The sequence below is a fragment of the Equus caballus genome, chromosome 7 (assembly GCF_041296265.1).
Source record: "Equus caballus isolate H_3958 breed thoroughbred chromosome 7, TB-T2T, whole genome shotgun sequence".
NCBI lineage: Eukaryota > Metazoa > Chordata > Mammalia > Perissodactyla > Equidae > Equus > Equus caballus.
Window position 1 is genome coordinate 4438544 of NC_091690.1, and position 18376 is coordinate 4456919.

The following is an 18376-nucleotide window of genomic DNA, read 5'->3' on the forward strand; positions in this document are numbered from 1 at the left end:
TTATTGCACTATCTGCTTTATTGTGATAGTCTGGAACCGAACCCGCTATATCTCTGAGCTGTGCCTGCATTTCATGGGTTAGCGGTGGACAGGCCACAGCTGGAGGGAGTGCTAGCGAAATGGAAGACAGAGCCGAGGAAATCACCCAGCGTGCGGCAGAGGCTCAGCCAATGAGACAGAGGTTGAGCAATAAAGCGAGGAAGAGTTCTGAGAGGCGTCTGAAGGTTCCAGAAGGAGGAACTAGAGAGGGTGAGAGGAGTAAATTGAGGAGAACACTGCTCAGGTTTTTCCAGAATGGGTAACACTGGGGCGCCCGGGATTCAAGGAGGAGGGTGACAGATGTGCAGCGGGACGCGAGGCGGCGAGCGTGCGGAATTTAGGAGCCGGAACGTTCTAGAGACTAGAGCCTGTTTATTGGGCGGGAGGGTGGGCCTGCTGCTCACTCCTTGAGGGAGAAGTGCATCTTGTCGCTGATCATCTTGCGCTCGGGGTTGAGGCGCTTCAGGATCTGCGCCAGCACGTTGACCGTCTGCTCGCTGCTCAGGCCCGTCTTCTTGGTCTGGAACTTCTTCAGCAGGTCCTTGGTGGTCATGGGCTTCCGCGTCAGGTAGCGGCGCACGGCGTCCTCGGTCACCTGCACGTCCCTGAGGAGCCGAGTGGAGGGTGGGGAGGCGGGCATCAGCGAGGGGCTCCCCTGCACCCTGGCCTGGCCCCTGCCACCCTTGCCAACTTACCCGCTGCTAGGGGTCGACTTCCCGGACTGGGGCTGGGGGGTCGACTTCCCGGACAGGCTCTGTGGCCCGGCGTCCAGCCTCAACCGCTTGGCCGTCGGCGTCTCACTGGTCCGCTTCCCTGTGGGAACGGGGCTGAGTCTTGGGGCTGGGAGCTGGACCCCTGGGGGGCCCCAGGCCAGCGGTGCAGGATTATGGGGAGAAGGGGCTCGGGGCAGATGGGCCTCTGCCCTCCGATCTGGCCTCACTCCCAATGCTGAACGGGGAGACCAAGGACAGAGGTCAAGAGGTCATGGTGGGGCGAGTGGGACAGGAAGGCCGCTCACCCTGCTCCAGCTTGGTGGCGGCGGCCCGCAGCGTCGAGGAGGTGTTGGCGCTCTCTGTGCTGGGCGTGCCAGGCCGGCTGTTGCCCCGCGAGCTGCCTCCTGACGGTTTCCGCTCCCTCTTGGGGGGCGTCTTCTTTTTCTGCAGAGATCAGGGCTGGGGATGTGAGTCTGGAAAGAGACACTCCATCCGCCGCCCACCCCAGGCTGGGCCTTACCGCCATGAAGAGGGCCGAGGAGGCCTCGCTGTCGATGTCGCTCTCCTCCGAGCTGTCCGACTCGTCACTGCTGTCTGCACGGGGTGGAGGAGGGGCATCAGGACCGGACAGCCCTGGGCCCACCCTCAGCTCTATCACATACGGGGGGTCTGGGAGGGAGTAGGGGCGCCTGGAGCCTCGAATGCCGAGCCCACCTTTCCTCCGCTTCTTCTCCTGAGGCGTGGGTGCCTTCTTCTCCTCCTCCTCTTCCTTGTCCTCCTCGGGCGGCTTCTCCTCCTCGCTCTCCTCGCTGCTCTCACTCTGCTCGTCGACGCCCTTGGGGCCCTCCTCCTGCTGGGGGACCTTGGGCTTGCCCTCCAGCTCGTCCTGGGAGCTGCTGTAAGACAGAGAGCGGGCAGAGGGTGAGTGGGCGCGTCCGCCAGGCCGGCCCAGGGTCCCACACCCGCCTCCCGCCTGCCTCACCTGGAGCCGTCGGACATGTAGTCCACCTCCTGGCCCTCGAAGTCACCGTCATCGCTGTCCTCGAAGGCCTCGTCATCCGACCCCTTCTTCTTCTTCTTTTTCCTGCCTGCCTTGCCGGGCGGCGCCTTCTTCTTGGCCTTGGGGGCTCTGCCACCTGGGGAAGTGGAGCGGGGCTGGGCTGGGCGCTCACATGCTTGGTATATTCGATGACGTCTGCACATCTCGGGGGCCTTGCCGATGGGGAGATGCCCAGGACCAGCCAATTCGTGAAGCACGCAAAGGGCTCGCCAAGAGGCACAGCTCTCAGGCGGAAACCAACAACCCCTGCCAACTCTACACCCCCGGCCACTCCCTTTCTCTAACCCTCACTCCCAGGGCCACTATCCCTGCCCCGGGTCACCCCAGGGCCAGACCGGACAACTGGGGACCAGCCTTGTCGCCCAGAGCCCGCTGGAATTATTCAAAGGGCTCACCCTGCCCTGCTTTGCCTTTCCACGGAAACCCCCACAGAGGCTGTGGGCAAGGCCTTCCTGTCGCTCCTAGCTGCCTCCAACCCCCCTGTGTGGCGCGCTGTGCCCACTCCCGTTTCCAGGGGCACTGTGAGTGACCCCACTTTTCCTTCCGTGGCATTCACCTCCCCGTGTCCTCACTCAGCCGCTGTGGTAAACTGCTACGTGGCACAGATCTGGGGGCTGCGCCGCCCACGCCAGCCGCCTGGGGGCTCCACTGGCCTCACCCTCCTCGCCGCTGGCCTCGCTGTCGTCGGATGACATCTCCAGGTCGTCCTCCAGGTCGTGGATGCGCAGCTCGCTGGCCTTCTTATGGCCACGCCTCTCCTTCTGCTCGCCCTCCTCGTCCTGATCCTGGTCCTTGAGCCGCCGCTGCTGCATGATGCTGAAGTGGTTTAGGACCTTGTTCCTCCTGTGGGCGGGGGCAGGGGCGCGCGGGCTGACAACGGGCCTCCTCCAGGGGCCGGCCCTTCTCCAGTGCCCTCTCTGCCCCGCGTCCCTCGAGGAGGAGGTGTGGTGTGGTGTTGGCGTCCCAGCCCCTCTCGGGCTCAGGGCCTTTGTCAGGCAACAGAGTCTGCACAACGTATTCACGGCCGTCTGTTTTTACTGGAGTTGATGGGGGCCTTCTTTTTCACAACAAGGGATACTGGTGTTTCCACGGACCATAGTGATGAAAGTTTTTTAAAAATGAGACCATACTAAATGAGAGTCTTAGGACTGTATCTAAAAGCATGAGCAAAATTCATGGGTAACGTAAAAAGAAGGAAGCTCTGTTGTACAAGGATGTGAATGTACCTAACGCTACTGGCGCCGGCCTGGTGGCACAGCGGTTAAATTCACGTGCTCTGCTTCGGCAGCCCAGGGTTCACCGGTTTGGATCCCGGGTGCAGACCTACACACCGCTTATCTAACCACTCTGTGGCAGGTGTCCCACATATAACGTAGAGGAGGATGGGGACAGATGTTAGCTCAGGACTAACCGTCCTCAAAAAAAAAAAATTAATAAAAAACACTACCAAATGGTATGATTAAAAATGGTTAGGATGATAACTTTTGGTTTTTATTACAATTGTAAAATGTTTTAATGTTTTTTTTTCTGAGGAAGATCAGCCCTGAGCTAACATCTGCTGCCAATCCTCCTCTTTTTGCTGAGGAAGATCCGTGCCCATCTTCCTCTACTTTATATGTGGGATGCCTGCCACAGAATAGTGTGCCACGCAGTGCCATGCCCACACCCGGGATCCAAACCGGCAAACCCTGGGCCACCGAAGCAGAATGTGCTCACTTAACCGCTGTGCCACCAGGCTGGCCCCTAATTTTTTTTTTTTTTAAAAAAGAAATGAAGCACTAATATTTGCTATGTGGAGGGACCTGGAGGACGTGATGCTCAGTGACGTGAGCCAGACACAGAAGGACACACACTGTGTGGTCCACTCACAGGAGGTCCCCAGAGGAGCCACAGCCACAGAGACAGAAAGTGGATGGGGGGCCAGGGGCTGGGGGAGGGGTGGGAGTCAGTGTTTCATGGAGACAGAGCTTCAGTTTGGGGAGATGGAAAGTTCTGGAGACGGATGGAGGGGATGATGGCACAAGCATGTGGATGTGCTTCACGCTGCTGAGTTGTACCCTTAAAAATTGTTAAACAGGTAAATTTTAGGTTATACGTATTTTACCTGCAGTGGATCCAGCCACGGGACCGCCTGCCTGGGGGAAGCCCAGCCGGCCGGGGAGACAGCCCCCTGCTCTGCCAATTCCTGCTCAGGGCTCAGCTCAGCCACCACCTCCCTGGCACTCGCACTGCCCTGTGTGTCCCCAAGGGTTTCACGTCTGTCTCCCCACTGCACTGGGAGCTCCCTGAGGGTCTGGTGGGGGTCTGACTTGATCCCCAGAGTCCCCAGCTCCCAGCTGGGCACAAAGCTATGGTGACACACCCCACATCCAATCGCTTTGGTTCCCCGCTGGGGAATCAGAGGTGACAACATGGGCATCCCGCCTCCCTCCCGGCCCCGCCCTACTCACCTCTCCCACTCCTCCTCGGCCTCCTCGGCGGTGAGCGTGCGGTGCCGGGCCAGCGGCGTGAAGTTGTACCAGTTGTGCACGGGGAAGGCCTCGAAGGCCCCATCGGGGCACTGGGTGAAGATGTAGTAGGACGTGTTCTCTGTCACGCCTCCCTTCTTGATGCCCTTGAACCTGCAGGGAGCCGGGGTCACTGTCTGGCCCTCCCAACCAGCCCCCGCCTGCCTGAAACCCCAGGCCTGCCACCCTCCAGAGCGACCTGGGATCTCGGAGCAAAATCCGAGACTGGGAGGCTAGCCCTTCAACTGTCTGAAGCTGGCCCTCCATGTCGAGAGCCGGGCCAGCACTCCCCACCACGCAGGGCCAGCTCAGGGCTCCGTGTTGCACGTAGCGTGGTCCTTTCTGGAAGGACTGTTAGATGAGCCACGAAGGGCACAGACCCTGTGGTCAGACTCCTTGAGCCTGAACCACTGCTGGCCTCCTCCCGGCCTCTGCCCTCGCCCTCTTCTGCCTTAAAAGTCTGGGCAATCTTAATGCCCCTTCCCCGCCTACAACCCTGGGCCCCAGCCTGCCCACAGAGCGGCTGCATCCTGGCATCACTATGCTGTGCGATCCACTCGCCCTCTGTCACTGTCACATGCTGTGACAGTCCCTGGGGCTCAGCTGGCCACTTGGTGCCTTTGTGTGTGCCGCTGTGCCTGACGCACCCTTCATCCACCTGACCTGTGTCCCTGTGATCACGCCCCCAGGCCCCCGGTGGCCCCTGCTGTGCGGGTCCCCAGGCCTCCTGCATCCTGGCCCTCAGCGCTCCTGCACGAGCATCCACTCAGTGCATCTCCACAAATAAAACCCTACGAGGAAGGATGCTGTCACCCTCGCTGCACAGATGGGACATGGAAGTTCAGAGATGTCCCCCCAGCAGAGTGAGGGCGCGAGGGGGATGCAGGCGGGCCCCCGCCGCCCCCACCTACTTTCTGCCCGATTTGCCGTTGACGCGCAGCAGCCAGGGCTGGTCCTCCGGCCGAAACTCCTTGAGGACGATGCCGTATTTCTTCCTCCGAGCCTCCTCCCGCAGCTTGCGGTTGAACTCGCTGCCCGCACCCGACTCGGGCATCTCCTCCTCCTGGTAAATCTTCTTGTTGCTCAGGTCCCGCTCCAGCCGGGCCTGGGGGGGTGGGCAGGAAGCAGAACCTCTCATGGGGGTGCCTGCCCCCTCGACTCCCCCCAGGCTGAGCCACAGACCCTCAAAGCCAACTCTCTCCTGGGCAAAAGGGCACCCGCGAACCCGGGCGGAGCGAGATGAGTTACGCCTTGTACTGTGTCCGTTTTTGCTCTTTTTAAGTTTGTAATTATTTCCAAATGAAAAGTTAAGGCTGAGGTTTTCCAAACTGCAATCTCTGGGCAAGTTAGCAGGATATTAAATTTCAAAATGCACGTACTGCTTACCCCAGGGATCCTCCTCCAGACGGCGGAGGAGGAAACGACATGCCCACAGGGTTATTTACTGCTGCACAGCTTGCTGCCGCCAAAAACTGGAAGTGAATCTAAACGCACGCCAATGGGGAACGGCTTAAATACACCGGGGTTCCTCCGTACAATCGAGTGTGGTGCAGCCAAAAAGAGGAGGCAGCCGTACGGAACAAGTGCCAAGACACATTAACTGAAGAAGGCAAGGTGACCCACAATACTTCCCACTGTCGAGAGACTTCAGACCTCGAGGACAAAAAGACCCTACAAGCTTCCAGGAAGTGGAGTGGAAACCTATGGCCTGTGGGCTGGCCATCTGTTTTTGTTTTCTTTTTTTTTTTTTGGTGAGGAAGATTTGCCCTGAGCTAATATCCATCGCCAATCCTCCTCTTTTTTTGCTTGAGGAATGGAACGCCTCCACAGCATGGCCGATGAGTGGAGCAGGTTCGTGCCTGGTATCCGAACCTGTGAACCCCGGGCTGCCAAAGTGGAGCGCATGGACCTTTAACCACTCAGCCACGGGACTGGCCCCTGGCCACCTGTTTTTGTGAATAAAGTTTTATTGGCACACAGGCATGCCCATTCATTGACGGAAGTCTAACGGCAGAGTTGAGTAGTTGCAATAGAGACTGTCTGGCTGACAAAGCTGAACATCATTATTAGCTGGCCCTTAAAAAAAAGCAGTCACCCTCGGACGGCAGGGCCCGTCTGGCCTGTTCACCCTCAGCCCAGGGGAGGGTCTCAGGGGGCGGCTGCTGAGAGAATGCGTTCGGAGGGGGTTTTTGCCAAAAAGTTGCCTGTGGGTGATGAGTGACTAGTGAGGGACTCATGGGTGTTTAGAGGACTGTACCCCCCCCCCGCCGGGGTGATTAGTGATAAAGGGGTGGCAACCTCAGGAGATGAGTTTCTCCAGGGAATGTAGTCCTCCCCTTCGTTTTTTTGGGAGTGTGCCCCTCAGGTAATGAGAATCTTAGGGGAATGCATCTCTGTGCTTAGGTTTTTAGGGGGGGATGACCCCCAGGTGACAAAAACAAGGGGTGATCAGGGCTGGCCTGGTGGCACAGTGGTTAAGTGTGCACGTTCCACTTTGGCCGCCTGGGGTTTGCTGGTTCGGATCCCGGGTGTGGACATGGCACCGCGTGGCACGCCATGCTGTGGTAGGCGTCCCACATAGAAAATAGAGGAAGATGGGCACAGATGTGAGCTCACGGCCAGTCTTCCTCAGCAAAAAAGAGGAGGATTGGTGGCAGATGTTAGCTCAGGGCTGATCTTCCTCAAAAAAAAAAAAACCAAAAAAACAAAAACCAAGGGGTGACTAGTGACAGAGAGAGGCCCCCCATGATGATTACGGAAAGGACACGTGTAACCCCCAGAGTTACTAGTGGCTGGGAGGTCACAGGGCTCATGAGGTGATAACTATGCAGGCGCTGTACCTCCTCTAGGTGACTGGTGACGAGGGGGATGGCTCCTCCAAGGGCACAGGTGAGTGACTAGGGGACATGCTCCTCTGGGTTCTCTAGGGTTGGGGGGTGCTCTCCTGCTTGATGAGGGACGGGGGGTGGTGTGTTCCCAGAATATTTATCAACTTCCTCCTCTGGGTGAAGAGTGTCTGGGGCAGGGTGTCCCCAAAGGTGGCTTCCATCTCTAGTGGACGATCAGCAATAGAGAGTGTCCCCCGACTGAGGCATCAGGGGTTTGAAAACATTGCACCCTCTCTGCATAATGCAGACAAGGCCAGGGGTTGGGGGAGAGGGTAAAAGTGTGTTAGTTTGTGTATGAATGTGTGTACAGCTGGAGTGTCCACACTGGCAGGGAGCTATCGCCTCTCACTGGCTCAAGTGGAGGCAGCAGTGTGCTTCTGTTTTTGCTTTTGTTTTTTTGCTGAGGAAGATTCACTCTGAGCTCCCTCCCTTTTGTATGTGGGTCGCCACCACAGCATGGCCACTGACAAGTGTTGTAGGTCTGTGTCCGGGAACCAAACCTGGGCCGCCGAAGCAGAGCGCACCGAACTTAACCACCAGGCCACAGAGTCTACCCCAAGAGGTGATGTTTTAAAATAGTCAAAAGACAAGAGTGCTCGGGGCTGGCCCCGTGGCCGAGTGGTTAAGTTCGCACGCTCCGCTGCAGGCGGCCCAGTGTTTCATTGGTTCGAATCCTGGGCGCGGACATGGCACTGCTCATCAGGCCACGCTGAGGCAGCATCCCACATGCCACAACTAGAAGGACCCACAACAAAGAATATACAACTATGTACTGGGGGGCTTTGGGGAGAAAGAGGAAAAAATAAAATCTTTAAAAAAAAAAAAAAAAAGACAAGACTGTTCATAAATACGATGAGCAGTAAGAGTCACCCAGTGGTGGGAGGGTGTGAAGCTGGTGTCTTCAGACTTCTGGCCAACTCCTCTGCTAAGCGGGGTCAGTCTCTGGGGCTTTAACTGCCACCCCAAAACACAGAGATCCTCCACCCAGTCTCCCAACCCAGATCTCCAACTGCTAAGTCGCTGTCGCCTCCTTGAGGCCTAACAAGCGGCTGGACTGTAAGATGCCCGGAAGGGAATTCCCAAATGCTCCATCCGAACTGCACCTTCCCCAGCCCTCCCCATCTCGGTGAACGGCGTGGTCTGTAACTCTGCTCTGGTCCTTACTGTAACCTCAACATCCAATCTGTCAACAAACCCTGTTGGCTCCACTTCCAGAACACACTAGAATCCAACCGCTTCTCACAAGTGCCACGTGCCCCAGGCCCCACCATCGCTCACCAGGATCAGAGCTGTGGCCTCCCTTTATCGGCCCCTGACCCCACAGCAGCCACTTTACGACTTCCCTGTTTAAAACCCTTTAACGGCTTCTGCGATACACTCAATGCTCGTGTCCCCCTAAGATGCCTATGTTGAAACCTAACCCCCAAGGTGATGGAATCAGGAGGAGGGGCCTTGGGAGGTGAGGGTGGAGCCCTTGTGAGTGGGATTACGGTCCTTATAAAGGATCCCCCAATGCTCCCTTGCCCCTTCTGCCACGTGAGGACACAGTGAAAAGGCGCCCAGCCATGAATGAGGATGCACACCCTCCCCAAACACCAAATCTGCTGGCACCTTCATCTTGGACACCCAGCCTCCAGAAGTGTGAGCATTAACTTTCTGTTGTTTGCAAGCCACGCGATCTCTCCCGAACAGACTCAGACAGCTTCCAAAGTCCTTCCCAGAGCCTCGGGCAACGGGGCACCTGAGACCATCTGTAGAATGCAGCCCCCTCTCTTGCCCAGATAAATCTAGGCCCAAAATGCCCATCAACGGGCACAACTTCCATATGTTCTCCTTTTAGGAGAAGGCCTCCTGTGGGGCCTGACAAATCTTACAGGATGTCCAGTAGCCCAGCCTGTGCCTCAGTCATCATTTCACCTCCACTCAGGGAGAGCTGAGGAAACTATGTCTTAGTGACTATTACAACCGCCAAGCCCAGGATCGGGTTCTCTCACGCTCTCCGAACCAGGACTTACTTGATTCCACGTCGCAAAGTTGACTTTATCAGCTGCATTGAAGGCCATGATATTATATTTTTTAGTTGTGTTTCTGGAGTGGGCAAGAAGAGGCAGTGCTCAATCAACCAATCCATCATTCATTCAACAAACCCTCCCTGGCTCAGCCCTTTGTGCCGGCCGATGCTGGGGACCCACCAAAGACCCCAAAGGTTCCCAGTGTATCAGGGAAGCCGGATCCTACTCTCCCGACCCCATGCAGAAGAGCAGAAGGTGGGAACCCAAGATGTAGGGATAACCGGGAACTCGACCCTGGGGAGGGGGGCGGGCACGCAGGGAATGCTTCCTGGAGGAGTAAAATACTAGAACTGGGTTTTGTAGGATCCACAGGAGTCGTGGGGTCACAGCTCGGGAAAAGGCATTCCCGGCAGAGGAGATGCTGGGCCAGGGGGCTGCATCGTACTGCGCATGAACCTACTGATGCATTCATTCATCCTTCCGTTCAAAAACCAGGGATGCCCATAGGGAGGCCTCAGCTCCAGCCCAGCCCCGCTTCAGGTCGTGCCCGCCTGGAGGCTCGGCAGGGTTCTAATCGCTTTTTGGGGGTAGTGGGTGGTGCGGTCAGGGACTTACTTGGGAACTCGAACGACATACTCGGTGACATTCTGGTTGCCGGGGCCCTGCGGGGAGAGCAGGCGGGGCGGTGAGTGAGGGGCTGCAGAGGCCGCCGCCGGGACTCTCCCGAACCCCGCCGCACACTCACCAGGGCCGCCATGGGCGATGGTCTGTGGCTCGGGTCCAGCCCGATCGGGGTCCTTCTGGCGTCCCGCGGGGTCCGCGTCCCTCAGTCCCGGGGAAGCCGCCCTCGCGGTGTCTCCTCTCTGGCCCCGATCGAGGAGCCCGAGCCCGACACGCCGCCGATCCTGGGAAAATCCACCCGGAAGCGGAGCTCTGCGGGCCGTCACCGACGGCGGTCGCGACTGCAGCGTCTGCGCCTGCGCCGCCGCCTAACCCGGAAGCGAAACTCTCCCGCTGGCCGCGTCGCGATGGCAACCTCCTCCGCGGTCGTGGACCCGTCGACGCGCTGTCACCTGTGCCCCCGTCCCTTTTCAGAACGGTAAGCCCAGGCAGAGTCTGAGCTAAAGGAAGCGGCCTCTGTCGCTGGCGCTCTCGCTGACCTCTCTATATGGCGCGGGCAATCTGATCCTGACGCTTGAGGTCGCCTCACCGTGTCGTCAGCGCTCTCAGACCGCGGGGCATGCTGGGACGGGAGGGAGAAACCAGCTCCCCTCGCCCTCTCTCGGGCGCTTTGCGCATGCGCCACCCCACTCCGGAAGTCAGTCCAAGGAGGCCGCGTCACCATAGCAACGGAGGCCTTCTCGGTTGCTCCCAGCCGAAGCAGCTCCCCCGAGCCTCTTTGGGGTTCATTTCCTCCCCCTGCCCCGGGGGTCCCCGTCATCTCACTAAATGATCGGGCCGGGGCCCTTGTGACGTTGAGCCGAGCAGGGAGGGGTCAGGGCCTGGGTGGGGATGGGGCGCGACCACCCCACGGGCCGCCAGCGGGATGGGTCTGTGCAGGTCCAAGCTGCCCCAGATGGGCAGGCCCCTGAGGCCCCAGGAGAAGGGTAACGTCGCAGGGGTGGCTGGCTTACTGGGCGAAGGGAAGGAGGCTGCGGAGGGCAGGGGGGAGGTACCAGTGCCCCATCCCCCAAGTCTGGGTGTGCACACGCCCCGCTCCCGCCCCGACTGTGGTAGTAACACAACTGCGCATGCTCACGGAGCAGCCATTCATTGATCCGCTCGAGCGCGTTCTGGGCAATCCACGGTGAATGTGTCCAACCAGCTCCCTATCCTCTTGGAGATGACAGTGTAGTGGAGGAGACAGTCTCAGAAAATAGTATCTGCAACCCAGTAGGGAGCAGGGCTGCCACAGGGAAAGGGCTGCCGGCTCTGAGGGCTCAGGGAAGAGGGGAGGTTTCAGCTGGGCCCTGCGGGATGCATAGGAGTTGGTTAAGCCAAGGGGGCCAGAAGCAAGACACCGAAATTGCCACATTAACTACGTACTCCCTAGACGGGTCTGGTAGCCGTGGACAGTTATTTATTCCTCACCCACTACTCTGTGTCAGGAACTGTGCCATCTACTAGTAATGTAGGGACAAGCGAGACAGAAATAGTCCTTGTCCTCACGGAGAACAGAGTCTGGCTGGGGAGACAAGAACAAGTCAACAGGCAGAATCATTACTGGTGGTGGCCGTCGCTGAGGAGGAAATGGGGTTCTGAGACAGGGAACGATGGCGGGGAGGTTCTTCAGACGGAGCTCAGAGTAGGCCTGATGGCTGAGCTGTGACCGGAAGGCAGTGGGGCAGGGACTTCCTGGGTGGAGGGAACAGAAAGGGAGGGATGCGTTTGGCAAGTTCAAGGGACAGAAAGGAGGCCACGGGGACTGGACCGGAGTGAAGGAAGGGGAGGGTGGTATCGGATGAGTCAGGGGGATGGGCAAGTCCCGGCCCCGCTCTGGGCCTCAGTTTCTCAACTGTGAATGGGATGATAGAGTCGTTAGGATACGTCAAGGAGATGCTACGTGCAAAGGGCCTGGCCTGCTCAGGGTCACATCCTCCTTCACAGCAAGCCGCCAGCAGCCCTAACGCGTGACATGCCTGGGTATACCATTGGGCATGCACGCGCACCCCCAGATGCCACCCCAGGGCAAAAGTGGGCATGCCTGCAGACCTGTGTCCAGTGTCACCCAAGGAAACGCACAGAGCCCTGGACACCGTCACATCGGTGGCCCCTACAGGCACCAACCCCTCTCCCTCTTCCCTGGGCACTGCAGACATTCTCAAGTCCCCTCTGATCATCTTCGTGATGGGCGGCCCAGGCTGCGGCAAAGGGACGCAGTGCAAGAACATGGCGACCAAGTACGGCTTCTGCCACGTGGGGCTGGGCCAGCTGCTGCGGCAGGAGGCCCAGTGCGGCAGCCGGCGGGGCCGGAAGATCCGTGACATCATGCTGCAGGGGCTCCTGGTGCCCACGGTGAGCGATCAGGGTGCAGGGGCAGAGGGAAGAGCCGGGTAGGTGGGGACGAACCTCCTGGGAAGGCCCCGTGGGGGCCGTGGCTCCTGGCCTGGCACCTGGTTTGTTGGGCTAAGCCTCCGGGTCCTCAGCCATCAAATGGGAGACCAGCTGGACCCCCAGCCAAAATCTGCAGTGGTGATGGTTGGATGACGTCATCCCTGTAAAGCACTTGGCAGAGTGCCTGGCATTTAAGAAGCGCTTAGGGCTGGCTGGTGGTGCAGTGGTTAAGTGAGCAGGTTCCGATTCGGTGGCCCAGGGTTCGCCGGTTTGGATCCCAGGTGCGGACATGGCACCGCTCAGCAAGCCATGCTGTGGTAGGCGTCCCACATAGAAAGTAAAGGAAGATGGGCATGGATGTGAGCTCAGGGCCAGTCTTCCTCAGCAAAAAAGAGAAGAATTGGCAGCAGATGTTAGCCCAGGGCTAAATCTTCCTCAAAAAAAAAAAAAAAGTGCTCAATAAAATTGGCTAGTATTTATTTCCTTTGTGACCCTGGGCATATATCATTGCCTTTCTGCACTCTTTTCTTCATCTGTAAAATGAAGCCAGCCAGGACCTACCTGTCAGTGGTAGTAATGAGTAAATGAGACCAGCAGGCCTGGGACATGGCAGACCCCCGCCCAGCAGATGGTCACAAGTGTTTCCGGAGGCCCCAGGGCCTCAGAGCAGATTCAGAAGCCTGGGCGCCGGGCGGGGCAGGTGTTCCCGGAATTCACCTGAGGTCCACGCCGAGGCAGACCGAGGTGACCGCGTGGGTGAGGGGCCCCCGGGCACTGAGTCCAGTCACCCCTTTCCTTCCCAGGGTGTCATCCTAGATATGATCAGCGACAACATGCTGTCCTGCCCGGAGAGCCGGGGCTTCCTCATCGACGGCTTCCCCCGGGAGCTGAAGCAGGCTAAGGAGTTCGAGCGCATCGTGAGTGACCCGAGAGTGTGGGAGGGGTGGCGAGGCACGAGGCTGTTCCTTCCCCCTGACCTTGGATGGAGATCCGAAGGGGTGACTCCGTAGAGAGGAGATGACGAGAGGGAAATAGAGTTTTCTATTATCAAGGGACAGTCAGGAGATTGTTGGAAGCTTCTAGAACGGGGGTGAGTAGCTGGTGAGCTCTCTGAGGGCAGGGACAAAGTCATTTCACTATCTTCCTGCACAGTTCCTGACACCCGGGAGATAAACTGTTTGCCCAGAGTGGCAAGTGGGTTTAGCATCATCTCTGGGCCGTAAAGATGGAATATATTTGGTCATTCGTCTATTGATTCAACCATCTGTCTCCAGATAGTTCTTGAGAACAGGCTCTGTCCTCGGGAGTTCACGAGACAGACGCGGTGGCTGCTCTTAAGATGCCAACAGACAGGCTGGGAGCAATCCATGAATGTGCAGAACAGAGAAATTTCTGGTAGCGGTTAGCCCAGGGAAGAACGGAAGACAGAATGCCGTCCCAGAGGGGTGGGGTTTGGGTGGTCCAGGTGGCCCCCTTGAAGCGGGGACGTGGGGGAACCGAGCGATGGTGAAGAGGAGCCAGCCGGCGCCAGGCAAGTCAGAGCGAATTTCTCCAGGTTATTTTACACCCCAGCCTCGCTGACTTTAGGGAAAGGCCCATCCGGGCCCCCGAACGGCTGGGACCGGAGCATCTGGAAATGGCTGAGCAGGGAGAGAGAAACTGTGGCAGCGTGCAGGCCTCCAGGCTTTCCTGGAACTGGCGGGCTTCGAGGGGAAATGCCTTCGGAGGAGCAAGGTGCACTGAGGGTGTCAGACAAAGGTCACGGGGCTGGGGCAGCTGTCCCCATGCACGGGTGGGGCCCTGCCCTTTGTTCCCACGTCCATTGAAGCCGGTCTGTCGGGCTCATTGTGATGAAGATAATGAGCTCCCTCTCCTGGTCTGGGAGCTCCGAGGGCAAAGGCCGGGTGGCGGATTTCTCTGCCCTCGGCCGCTCTGGGCCAGCGCCTGGTCGTAAATGCCAGCTGAACAGACTCCACGAGTGGCCCCAAGACTGGGAACAGAGGCTCCAACCTCCTGCTCCTCGAGCCCCGTTTGGCCCACCGATGTGTCCAGTTTGGACTCTGCAGTGTTTAACGCTTTTTTTTTTTTCATAAGTTAGTGGCCAACCTTCAAAAATTGGGAGATGCCACAAAAACTCCAGCCTCTCTTGAAAACTGCCTGACTTGGCAACGTGGGGCCTGCATGTCCCCATAGCAACAGCAGTATGAACTCGTCCTGAGCTTTTTTTTTTCCTTTAAAGGCTTAGGTTTATTATTATTAAATTTTTTTTTTCTTTTTGAGGAAGCCTGGCCCTGAGCTCACATCCGTGCCCATCTTCCTCTACTTTATATGTGGGACGCCTACCACAGCATGGCGTGTCAAGTGGTGCCATGTCCACACCCAGGATCCAAACCTGCGAACTCGGGGCCACTGAAGCAGAACGTGCGCACTTAACCGCTGCGCCACTGGGCCGGCCCCTAAAGATATTTTTTGTGAGGAAGATTGGCCCTGAGCTAACATCCATGCCAGTCCTCCTCTATTTTGTATGTGGGATGCCACCACAGCGTGGCTTGATGAGCAGTGTTTAGGTCCACACCTGGGGTCCAAATCCCCAAACCCTGGGCTGCCATAGTGGAGCGCACAAACTTAACCACTATGCCACCAGGCTGGCCTTTCGTCCTGAGCTTTTTACCCAGCCCAGCGCTGTTCTTGACATGCTGCACGGATGAACTTGGATCTTCTGGAACATTCCAGAAGAACATGTCTCGCAGTGTTAGGACCCTGATTTTTCAAAGAGGGATCGGGGTGCTTGCCCAGAGTCACACAGTTTATGTGGTGGAGGCAGGACTTAAGCCCGGGATTCAAGCTGCGAGCCCCCCATTTTAACCATGCCACCATTCTACCGGAGATGGGGTGTGCCCTCTCCACTTGGCCGTGGTCCCCCTGCACGCAGTTCCTGCATCATGGAGGCTGGGCGTCATCCGCCATTTAGGATCCTGCTTGCCTTGTGGCTTCACGCTAACAGGAACAGAACACGGGCTTTCCTCCTGCACTCGGGTGGCTGTCAGAGTGAGAACATGAAAGACAACAGGGCTCTGTGTTACGAGAGTGCGTTTTCTTTGAGGAGAATTTTCTAGATCTCCGTGAGGCCTTTGAGTTTGTGGCGGCCCCTGCCTCAGAGCCTGCGTTGGAAGGTGTCCCCGGATCCCCCAGCTCTGATCCCACCGGCTCCTGCGTCTGTTTAGACCATCTCTGTTTGGGGCGAGTCGGTCTGGCTTGAGGCTGGAGCTCCAGAACAGACGTCCACAAGAACCACAAGAACATGGTACCTAGGAATTCTTCCCTTTTTCGTTCCTGCTGTCTCTGAGGACACTCAAAACACCACCCCCCGTGAGCTCTTTGGGGCCAACATGCTGAAATTCACAGGAGGCCACCGGTGGACGCCACCTCCACGTTCCCAGGAGACCAACGCCCCCATTTTGCAGCTGGGGAAACTGAGGCCCAAGGAGGGAAGGTGGGGAAGGAAGGGAGTGGGGCCAGCCTCGCTCAGGCACTGGCTTTGGACCCCGTGAGACGGGCTCAAATCACACTCAGCCACTTTCTCCATCCGCATGCAGCCCGCATGAACGGGTCGGCCCTCCGAGCCTCAGTTTCCCCATGTTCCACGAGCGTGGACAGAAAGGCTACAAGCATCTCCTCCGTGGGGGTGGAACTTACTCCCAGGACAGTTTCCCGTCTCTTCCCGAGTTTGCATCAGGTTCCTCTGCCCCTGTGCTGAGAACACGAGCTCCAGGGCGGGAGGCCCATGGCTGTTTGCTGAGGGCCCGGCCTGGCCCGGGGTGGGCCGCATGTCGAGTGAATATGCGGGAAGCCCCCAGGAAGCACTGCGCTCAAGGGGCAGTGGGGAGGACCAGACAATGCAGGGGCAGCTCCGCTGACTCCAGTCAGGCTGGAGTGTGTTACAGCATCTGTGATCGGTCTCCCAACAACACCCAGGGACAGGGGGCCCGTTATCTGGGCCAATGTTTCTCCCAAAGTGTCACCTGCCCCAAGGGACAAAAGACCATGTTCTGGGGTTCACGGAAGAACATTTTCAGATAATTACATATTTTTAAAAACTTTTTATGAATTAGAGCCTAACGGGAAATTGCCAAGGTGGGAGACAGGTCCCCTCGTGCCCTTCATCCGGCGTCCAGTATCAGAACCAGGGTGCTAGCGTTGATGTGTATTAGTTTTTACAGTTTCCTTCACAGCAAGTGACAGTCACTTTCCACCTACCAAACTGCCATCACTGCCTTTAAAAAAAAAGAAAGTAGAAAAAGGAAGGTGGGGGAATTCAGAGTCTTAAATAACAGCGCTGGCCGTGAACAGGAATGTAGTCTGGAAAACTTCGGCTAAAGTCAGTCGATGAACATTTACCCCACAAAGCGTCGTGCTCCGAAGCGCGGGAGAGAATGGAGACCCCGGGTCGCAGACCTCACCAGGAAAGAGAAGTGTTGGCGGCCTTTGTGCTCGATGCTTCCTGAGCGGAACAGCCAGCAAGGAAATCTTTGGTGTTTCCGCGATGCCACATTTCCTACCCGCACAAAATTGGGCTGGGCGCAGGAATCTCCACACAGCCAGATGAAGCCATTACCACGGCCTGGCCACGCTACTTGATCCAGGCCAACGTGTCTGGTCGCCATTCCCGAGGATGTGTTTTGAAGCATATCCCGGATCCCATCGTGGGTGTTTCTCGTCCCACTGCATCCGGGATGATGAGTGTGAATTTCTTGAGACCAACTGATGGCCAGTCCACATTCACATTTTCCCACTGTCTTAAAAATGTCTCTTTGATGCCAAGTTGGTTGCATTTCGAGTACAATGAGGTCCACGCCTTGCTAGATCTCTCCTAACCCAAGACAGGCAGTCCTCTGGGCTTCCTGCTGCCCTTGACTCATTGAAAATCTGGGTTAATTATCCTGTACAAAGTCTTGTGTTTGCGATTTTTCCAAGTGCTTCCTTCCTCACGATATTTTTTTTTAATTATTATTATTTTTTTTTGGTGAGGAAGATTGGCCCTGAGCTAACATCTGTTGCAAATCTTCCTCTTTTTGCTCAAGGAAGATTGTCTCTGAGCTAACATCTGTGCCAGTCTTCCTCTATTTTATATGTGGGACGCTGCCACATTGTGGCTGGATGAGCAGGGCCAGGTCCGTGCCTGGGATCCGAACCCACGAACCTCAGGCCGTCAAAGTGGAGCATGTGAACTTAACCACTACTCCACTGGGCCGGCCTCTCATGGTATTATTTAACTTGTCTCCTTCTATCCTTCATTCACCCTCTACACGTTAACTACAGGCGTGTTCGGATTGAGGTTCAATACATCTGCTTTTTTTTTTCACCTATAAATGTTTGAACATACAGTTCTAAAAAGATGAAGACTTTTGTACAATTGTAACATTCCCATTAGCACACCTTAATATCCTTCAAGCCATCAAATAACCCATCAGTATTCCAATTTCTGTGAACATCTCAAAGGCTGTCTCTTCTTACATCCTGTTTTCATCAGGATTTAAGTAAGGGTGACCCACTGCCATTGGCGGCTCTCTCTGATGTTTCTTGGCATCTGTAGGTGACGTGCTCCTCCCATCTCTCTCTCTCTCTTTTTTTTTTCCTTGCAGTTTTATTTATTAAGAAACCGAGTCTTTCGTTCTCTTTATTTCGCATATCGCGGATTCTGCTGATTGCAAAGTATTTCTTACTGTGTTCCTCTCTCCTCTGCGTTTCCTGTAAATTGGTGGTGTGTCTTGAGTCAGCTTCGGGACTCAGATTCCATTTTTTTTTTCTGCTTTTTCTCCCCAAATCCCCGTAGTACACAGTTGTATATTTTAGTTGTGGGTCCTTCTAGTTGTGGCATGTGGGACGCCACCTCAGCGTGGCCTTATGAGCGGTGCCGTGTCTGTGCCCAGGATTCGAACCACCGAAATCCTGGGCCGCAGAAGCTGAGCACGTGAACTTAACCACTCGGCCACGGGGCGGCCCCTCAGATTCCATTTTTCAAGCACACTTCATAGGCAGTGAGTCAGGCACAGCAATGTTTAGTCATCCCTTTGCTGTGGTCAGTTTATTTATTTATTTTTTT

At 56.8% G+C, this 18376-nt stretch overlaps 2 protein-coding genes across 3 annotated transcripts in view; one reads left to right on the plus strand and one right to left on the minus strand.

Moving 5' to 3' along the window:
* On the minus strand, window positions 1–10666 carry GTF2F1 (general transcription factor IIF subunit 1). The gene is made up of 12 exons (XM_001495585.5): window positions 9965–10666; window positions 9835–9881; window positions 9223–9295; window positions 5231–5424; window positions 4263–4433; window positions 2471–2655; window positions 1735–1888; window positions 1467–1648; window positions 1273–1346; window positions 1058–1196; window positions 735–852; window positions 1–644 (listed from the first exon to the last, which is right to left on the minus strand). The coding sequence occupies exons 1-12, from the start codon at window positions 9974–9976 to the stop codon at window positions 440–442; spliced, it is 1554 nt and encodes a 517-aa protein (XP_001495635.1). The 5' UTR covers window positions 9977–10666; the 3' UTR covers window positions 1–439.
* The window catches only part of LOC100065586 (adenylate kinase isoenzyme 1), a 16139-nt gene continuing 7966 nt past the window's right edge, over window positions 10204–18376 (plus strand). Inside the window, exons 1-3 of one of the 2 annotated variants that reach the window (XM_001496127.5) lie at window positions 10204–10318; window positions 12035–12234; window positions 13077–13190. In XM_001496127.5, coding sequence (XP_001496177.2) covers window positions 12067–12234; window positions 13077–13190 — 282 coding nt within the window. In that variant the 5' untranslated portion in view covers window positions 10204–10318; window positions 12035–12066. Of the gene's footprint in view, window positions 10319–10554; window positions 10827–12034; window positions 12235–13076; window positions 13191–18376 lie in introns of those variants that run through there. The other variant, XM_005611490.4, reaches the window with a different exon arrangement.

What these genes read in the sequence shown, in the direction of transcription:
- GTF2F1 (XM_001495585.5), bottom strand. An exon ending in ACTTTGCGACGTGGAATCAA is followed by an intron (nt 5,425 to 9,222) that starts GTAAGTCCTGGT and finishes CCACCCCCCCAG; the next exon opens with GCCCGGCTGGAGCGGGACCT. An exon ending in CGAGGCCAGCGGCGAGGAGG is followed by an intron (nt 1,889 to 2,470) that starts GTGAGGCCAGTG and finishes CCACTTCCCCAG; the next exon opens with GTGGCAGAGCCCCCAAGGCC.